Source organism: Myotis davidii, unplaced genomic scaffold (assembly GCF_000327345.1).
Source record: "Myotis davidii unplaced genomic scaffold, ASM32734v1 scaffold122, whole genome shotgun sequence".
NCBI lineage: Eukaryota > Metazoa > Chordata > Mammalia > Chiroptera > Vespertilionidae > Myotis > Myotis davidii.
The window spans coordinates 317,958-326,447 of record NW_006293234.1 but is presented as its reverse complement, the minus strand read 5'-3'; the positions used below and the strand labels follow the sequence as shown (position 1 = coordinate 326,447).

The 8,490-nt window shown below is 39.7% G+C and overlaps 1 protein-coding gene across 17 annotated transcripts in view; it reads right to left on the bottom strand.

The window, feature by feature from the left end:
- The window catches only part of SGIP1 (SH3-domain GRB2-like (endophilin) interacting protein 1), a 226,394-nt gene that overhangs the window by 55,164 nt on the left and 162,740 nt on the right, over nt 1-8,490 (bottom strand). For all 17 annotated transcript variants that reach the window (XM_015565995.1, XM_006766889.2, XM_015565994.1 and 14 more), the window contains 2 exons: nt 3,934-4,061; nt 2,874-3,000 (listed from right to left, as the gene is read on the bottom strand). In XM_015565995.1, coding sequence (XP_015421481.1) covers nt 2,874-3,000; nt 3,934-4,061 — 255 coding nt within the window. The remainder of the gene's footprint in view (nt 1-2,873; nt 3,001-3,933; nt 4,062-8,490) is intronic.

Genomic DNA, 8,490 nt, shown 5'->3' with positions numbered 1-8,490 from the left:
AAAAAAAGATAGCAGAAGAAAAAAGAAAAAGGCTAAAATTAAAGATGGGGATTGTTAATTGAGATCAAGAATATCCACCTCCAAATGCCTATTTTTCTTTTTGTGCAGGATAACTGGCATTAATACAGGTATTTGTAAAAGAAATCCAATTCAGAAGTGGCCTCCACTTTGGAGAGACAAAGGTTTGGAGGAAATATTGTAAGTTTTAGATGCTATAATTAACACTTCGAAGGTCTACATCCACACCTAAGGAAGCATCAGCACGCTTCCTTTGTTGGCCATAAGTGATTATTTCTCTTTCATTCCAGATTCCTGGGATATTAAAGAGGCAGATACAAATGCATAATTAACAAGTGAAGGAATATAATGAACAGTATATTTAACAGTGAAGAGAAATTATCTTTACTCTGTTTTTTTTTTTCATTGGGCTCTGAAATGAAGATTCTGCAAGCATATAAAAACAGTGACTATCATCCACAGAAATAAAAATAGATATTTACAATTAGAGATAATTCCCTGTTTATTTCTACCGCAAATCTCCAGGAGTTTATTTCTTATAATAGAATAACTTTATATATCTTCTATATTCCCACAATATTAGATTTCTCCCAAAATCATAGAGTGAAAGTCCTGTGAGATTTTTCTGAGTACAAAAAGAGTTTACTGTATTGTCAGGTGTGACATCAGATTTACTGCTTTATAATATCGGATAGGGGCATATTCTTATATGAACTGTCATGTAGGAAGATTAAACCTGCTCCTAAAATTTTATTCCTTAAATTACATTAAACTCTGATTATTGGTTCTCACCACACTTGCCCAAATTTTGGCTCAAGTGTGACAGGAAATGTCAAAAACTATTATGGTGGTGGGAGAGGCTTTGGGGACTTTGCTGCTATAATATCTCCCTGGGCCATTTGACTTCATTAGGTTGACATGCCAAGACAGTCAAGAATAGCCAGTCTTTGGTTCTGGACAGCCAAAGCATATCCTCTCCAAAAAGAGATAATCACCAAGACACAAGAAGCTACTGGGCGGCCAGTCATTTGACCATGTATTTACTTCAGTGAGAAGTGGCTGTCAGGTGACCCACAGCAGCGGGAAATAAAGGACAGGAGAGTGAGGAATGTAGTGGGAAGATGAAAATGAAATGAAAAACAATAAAACCAAGCAGAGTAACTCAGAGTGCTCCTCAGCAATGAAGCAATGTGACTATCCTCTCAGGGGGCTTTTTTGTGACCCCCTCTGTGGTTCACCCTGACAGAGTGCGTACTAGATGTGTTCAGAACTAAAGTCACTGGCCAGGATTTGAGATTTCGGCAGCAGGGAGTATAAAAACACACTGTAGAAAGCATAGGCGCAGTTCAAATCTCCCGAGTGTGCAATTTTATCTGAATCTCAGTGAGTTGAAAGAACATGTCAGACGGTCATCTGAGGTCACTTGAGGTTTGTTTTCTGAGTGACAGCTTATATTCACTTTCCTCTTTGATCAACCAGGAACGTCACAGGGAGTGGGAGGGACAGATGATCTTGAGAAAAGCAAGCAAACAACAAAAAACTAGAGCAGGAGTGGGGAAAAGGGCTGTAACAGTCAAGAGCACAATGAGAGTTCAAAAATAAGGTTGGGCTGTTATAGGAAAAACAAACAAACCAAAAGTTAGAAAGAAATGAACTAATAGGCATATAAAAATAGGAAGCCCCAACGTGCCCCAATTAATGATGCAGATAAAGAATACAGCTGGCTGTATATACCCATAATGGTAAGTATCTGCCTTGTTACTGCACCAAATGAAACTGGACAACTGGCTATATTTTCACCAAATTTGAAGGATTCTTTTGGACTGGTCTATATAGAGCATGTGCTATAGTTGAACTTCTCTTTGGGGCCCCTAAGAGGCACACCTTAACTTATTTAGGCTTTGATCAAGCTACTACTCACATGGGCAACTCTGTAGCGGGCGCTTGGTAAGTAGCAGGGATTTATTTAGCTTTGGTTCATGATTCTCCCAAGCAATGCAGAGTGGTCAGCTGGCTTATAATAATGGGAGGCTTGGAGGGGAGTTCTGACAATAAAGGAAGACAATGGGAAAACATGGAATGGGAAAGCCCCAGGTAAGAGACACCATGCAAACAGAAGATGCAGCAGGAGCCTACAGACCATGGTGAAGACCTTGAGAGGGAGACCAGCCTTGGGAAAAGGGAAGACGCTCCAGGCAATGTGAGGCATTTAAACCTGGGAAAACCATCCAGCTGAGCAGCCATTCTCAACTCTTCACTTTCGTCACACCATAAGGAAAGAGACTCAAAGGCATTTACTAAAAATGCCAGCAATGATTTATTTCTCAGGGAACACTGACCACGTATCACTGAAAAGCACTAGAAAAATATGTCAAAAACTTTGCTCAAGTTCCACAATGCCAATGTGTATACCATCTGTCAACATAAGAACAACCAAAACTGATGTAGAAATGAAAGCTTCAAGAAAATAGAAGTTCTAAATTTTGTGATTTCTGAGGTGGTGCACAGTTGGAATTTAAATTAATATTCCCCCCTCAAAGGAGATAATTTAGATCATAAGAAATAATATCTAAATTACAGGACCTTATGTGACGATTTCTTCCTTTCTTTTATGAATAGTTCTGTATGGAATAGCATAAGATAATTCCTGCATAACACAGGTGTTAATGTTCTTTTATTTATATGCCTAGTTGAAGCACTTTGCCTCCTTTGCTGGGAAGGTAAAGAGTCAGATGATAGTAGCAAAACACACAGCAAAACAATTCTGACCAGAAACATAGGCCTCAGGGTTTCCAGGTCATAAATATAGCCAGTCAAAACCACCAATGGATTAAAAGAGAGGAGATAACGTTTACCAACTGTGGGAGTGGTGGCTGCACTCAGGGAATTGGTGGACGATATTGAAGAAGTGCTTTCAGCCCGCGCTAGGGGTGCTATTGGAGGAGGGCTGGAGGAATGGATGGGAGGGCTAAAAGGTCTGGGCTGCAGAGAGAAGAAAAGAGATGGAAAATTAGATACATAGGTCGTAGTACTTCCCTTCCATATTTTTCATGACTCCCAGTCCCAGCTATAACAACCCAGGTTCTTAAAAGTACAAGAGAAACCATTTTTACACTGAAATTGATTATATCGACACTGGAGCTTGTAGATGGAGCTAGGGGAACCATAAACCACAAAGTGCTACACTCAATAGGTAAGTGAGACTTAGAGGAGCTGGGACCTGTGATGTGGTCAGTGGTGTTTCAGGACTGTGAACTCACGTGCTCTCAGGGACTAAGCAGGTAATATAATCTGAGAGCGTAAACCCATGGAAAGAAATCTGAATACAAAAATGCTATAGTGTGCTAGCTAAACCAAATATTATGAACATCACCAGTTTATGGCTCCTGTGCATGGATTCCAAAGCAATTCACCTCCACTAGAAGTCTCTTTATTGTTCACACAGAATCTGTTCCACCCCTTAACCTAAAACACGATGTAAGAAACTTCTAGAATAAACTCATTGGGCCACCACTGCTTTATATCTACATAGAGTGCCACCCACCAATAACTTCTCTGCAGTCTAGAGACAGAAATCAGGACTTGTCCTCTCTTGGGGTCTTTGAAAAGCAAACATATATGGTGAAAAGAAACACCTCCCTTTCTAAAGAGTTAGCACAATTGAGCATGACTGTCTTGATCTGCATCAAACGCACTGTAGCAAAACTGAGGGCCTAGCGTTCCTTTTCCTCCCATTGTAGACCTTGCCTTGAAGATGGTAGAGTTTGAGGATGCCTTTCAGATGCCACCTGTCAGGGCCATTTGTACAAGTGACCTGAGGCTTGGAAGCAGAGATGGCCCGTGGGAAGGTTTTTCACTCCTGTTTGTCACGCTCACCATGAGTTTCTGAGCAAACCAGGGCAGAAGGGAACATACCACATCTCCGACTCCAGGTTTTCCTGGAGGTAGCTTTGGCCGAGATGGAGGCCGGGGAGGAGGTGGTGGTGGGGTGGTGCTGCTGCAAGGGACCAAGGGAGTGGCTGGCCGAGCAGGGGACGATGCACCTGAAAAACAAGCTGGTGTTAAAAGGGGATGGAAACAGGTGGCCAAAGTGCTGTCATCACTTAATCTCTCCTTCCCCATTCAGTCCCAGACACTTTTTTTTAACTTCAGCCATTACTATATTCAACACTGTAGCAGGTGGTATTTTTTTTTAATACAGAAAAAAAAAATCACTCAGTTGAACTGTGGTTGATGGCAGAAGCTGAAGCTCATTGCCTTTTGTTGTCATGTGACACCCAGTGAAAGGTAAATCTTTTACTTAGTGACAGAAAATACATATTTTAAGACTCTTTTGGATCAGTGGAGGGTAGCTTTCATTTTGACCACATACCCACCAAAAGTATGATAAATTCTTTTGCTTTTTGCGTATTCGGCATTTAGTTATGTCCTAGATGCAAATGAAAGTTAGAACTTGAAGGAAAATGAATGATTTTTCCACATTATTTAAACATGTATAAGAGAATTACCCTGTTTACTATGCTTCAAGAGATGAGTGCTAACTTTAGAAATGTAAGCAAACACTTGCTGGTAAGCAAAGGAAAAAATGTAGGAAGGTACATTAGCTGTTGCATGAGCATTTTGTGTTTAGAAGCTTGACAGAAACACATTGAATTGAAAGGATTTTCTGTTTTGAAGGAGGCTGCTTAGGAATCTGGTCCACATAGAGTCTTTCCACGATGATTTTGGGGATGATTTTTAAAAGAGCCTCTTGGATTTACTTTTCTGGCTGTCAATGACAAACATGTGAAACACAGACGACACACAGAGGCGGGCATGCACACCAATCAGCACACCAGCAGGGTCTTGGACTCGGGGGTCTGCCTCTCATCACACATGTGTCTGGGATTCCTGGGTAAACTGCTTGGCTAAAACCCTTAAGAAAGTCAAACCAATATTCCACATAGCTCTTATTCAAAAATGTTGCAACTACTCCAGATGTCTTGTCACTTTGGTTAGAAGTACAGGTGTCAAATCATTACAAGAAAATGCTAAGAAATCCTGCCCCAGGAAAATATCCCTCCCCCTCCCCACCTCCTTCCAATAAGCCACAAAACTCTGCTCCCTAGAGAAACCCAGACCAGCCTCTCCCTCTCCAGATTTTCAGATTCTCAAAGAAGCTGAGCAACAAACTCATCCTCTCAGCATCTGCTCTCATCTTAGGAGAGTCCCTGGGGGTCGACTTTGCTCCTCTTGTTTAAATGACTTGAAATCTTGAGCATGTTGTGTTTCTCTGTGCTGTTTATTCTAAGTAGAATTTCAATAGTGGGAAATCCTACTAAGAATTTTGATATCCCCATCCCTACACCCACCTCCTCTCTATCACTACCACCTTTTTACTATGTTCTTACTTTTTATTTTATTGGGCCAGAATCTGTGTTAGCCATTATCTTATTTTTGTTTCCACAGTAAGTGTTAGAGGAAGGTCTTGTTACTGTTTCAATGGGAAGTAGAGCTCAGAGATATTCAGTAACTTGCTGAAGCTCACACAGCTCAAATGATCGATTTAACTCCAAAACTCAAGCTCAAATGCAATGTCTTGTAGATTTAGGTAAACTGTGGAGTTCAACACTTTGCAAAAATTAGCCTGGTCCTATTTTTGCATGGGCAGCTTGCACATACATCTCTCAATATGAATATTAATGTTTTTTTTGCTAATCTTCTCTTGAACAACAAAAAAAGAATTATGTTTTGACAAGTCTCACTACAAGGTTTTCTTTCAAGTTAATAGATTTACGCCCAGGATGGTTGCAGAAAACAGAAGTGACAGCAAAGAGATGGGAAATGAGCTTTTAAACAGCTGGGTTTGTCAGGAAGTCCCCTGGGGCTTTTGGGGAGTTCTATTTTGCTGGAAAATCATGTACAGGAATGGCTCAAAATGTCTATTCATGGGCCTACTTCCAAGAAATAATGTTCTGAATCAATCTCAGAAAAGGTCAGCTACTTGCCCTTTTCCTACATGTTCCAGAAGGGAAATTTTAAAGACTACTTTCAATAATGCTCGGGAAAATGTAAAGGGATTATCATCAAGGCATATAGAATACTAAAAAAAACTGGATGAAAAGACAGATTATCCGAGTTGGCCCTGCCTGCATCTTATCAACCAGGGAATCTTGACCTCTCTGAATCTCAGCTTCCTGTTTTAAAAAATGAGACATGCTTCTCCCTTATAAGGTAGTTGCAACAATCAAAATGGAAAATGCTTATGAAAGTGTTTGCTAAACTATAAAATGCTATGAAAATGGAAGGCAATAGATGATGATGATGGTAAAGATGTGTCTTTCGATAAAGACAGAACTAAAAGCAAGGAAAGAAGAGGCTATTAACTGTTTTTCTTTATGGACATTTATTTAACTCACTTCTTTTCCCTCACTGGATTGACTTAATTAGTTTGTTATGAAGTTGGAGGACACTGAGGGAGTGTTTAAGAACCCAACCCTACTCGACAGAACCTTGAGGATCAGGAGAGGATATTCAGGGCCTGAGGGGGTATTTCACAACTAAACTAAGTCTTCCCGTGCTTTTGTGAGATTACACGATTGTTAGTATTTTAAGAGCCAGAGGTTATCATTTATACATGTCTATCATTCTCGGATCTTCAATTATACTTTCATTTCCCCTTCAAGCAGTGTTTATTCCCAAGAACCGTGCTGGAAAATAATAAGACAACATCTCCAGTTAGGGCTTAACTTTAAAAAAATCACATGTATATTATCTGAGTTTTGTGAGTTCAAAAATGTTGGCAACCATTGACATACTCTCAACCCATTTGCTGCTCTCAACCTGAAGTTCCATCATAGCTTCTCTGGTAACCCCTGAAAACAACATAATTAGAGCTTCAACTTTCATCTCTCTGTGTGTGTCTAGGTGGGTGGGTGAGTGAGGGTGTCAGTGGGAGCACCGGGGGAGACATGGTAAATGGAATCCAATAGACCTGGGGTCAGATCCTGGCTCTGCTACTTATTAGCTTTGTGTCTATGGCCAAGTTCCATCTTTGAGCTTCTGTTTCCTTTCTGTAAAATGAGGCGAATGCACCACAATGCTGTGGGAAGAATCAAGTGAAATAAAGTATATGCATTTCAAAATATGTAAGAAACTAAACAGCCTTTTCCAATTGTGTTTCTTAGAACATAATTCCATCATGTATTTGAAGAAAGTATTAAATGTGTGTGGGAATGGTTACAAACTATGTTTCTTTTTCAGTGACCAGCACATTGTAAGTCCTAAAACAGCCCCGTCCCATGGAGCTTTCTGCAATGATGGAAAATGTTCTAGAATGAGTGCTGTCCAATTAGATAGACACTAGTCACATGTGCCCATTGAGCACTTGAATTGTGCCTACTTCATCTAAAGAACTATTTTTCATTTTAATTAATTATAATTAAGATTAAAATAGCCACATGTGGCTAGTGGCTTCCATATGGAACACTGCTGCTCTAAAGAGACTTATAATTAGGAAATATATTTGATTAATTCAAACCCAGGTACCCCAAACTCATTTGCTTATGGATGTGTATGTGTTTGTATCTGTGTTTAACATCTTTTAATATTGCTTCAGTATCTCAAGTTGGAGAATGTTGCACAGAAGAACATTCTATCTTTACTAACACCTATCTTTCCCTGGCCTCCACATTTGCTGCAGGCCAATGAGACTCTTTCTCCTCCCCATCCCCTGGCACACAACCACACAGAATAGAGAGCCTTTGCCAAGAATCAGAGTTTGCATTCCAGTAAAGCCATGTTCAAGCCAAGCTAGGTATTTTTAACTTTTGCCACAAGGAAATTAAACATCTTGAAGTAAATCCTTAACTTCCAACTGTTTTTCAACAGCAGGTAACTCTTTTGATTTACAAAGCTGCCTTGTGAGAATTGCCTAAAATTGGTGGGTGACAGTTGCCTTGCTTTGGATGAGATTTTTTTTAAAGTGAGCATAATGGTATTCAATGAAACAAAGCAAGAACTAAGTGTTATAAAGAGCAGGGAGTTAAAAGCATCGCTACTTTTTAAAACATGAGGTCATATCCTGTTGTTGTAATCCTAAATTCACATTTCTGCCAGTCTGTGTATATTCCATCAATAAAACCTTAAGCAGCAAATAAACTGGGACTTAATTAAAGAGATAATGGTACAAAGTTTCATTTATTCATGAGCTTCACTGGTTCAGTTCAAGCTTCCACTTAGAAATTCAATCCCTTAATACCAGCAAAGTATAGTTTTTTTTTCCAGCTCAATTATCAGGAATCAATAGATTTCACTGGCAGCATTTTCAAGTAATTAAAATAAGAGTATGGAAGCTAAACATTAAAAAACAAAACTCCCAAAGGTTCCAGAAAGAAAGACAAAGCTCCTCTCTCCACTGATTATACCAGTGGTCAATTCAATTACACAGACATCTGCCAGGGCCTGTGGAAGGTGGTGGAGGAAACAGATGAA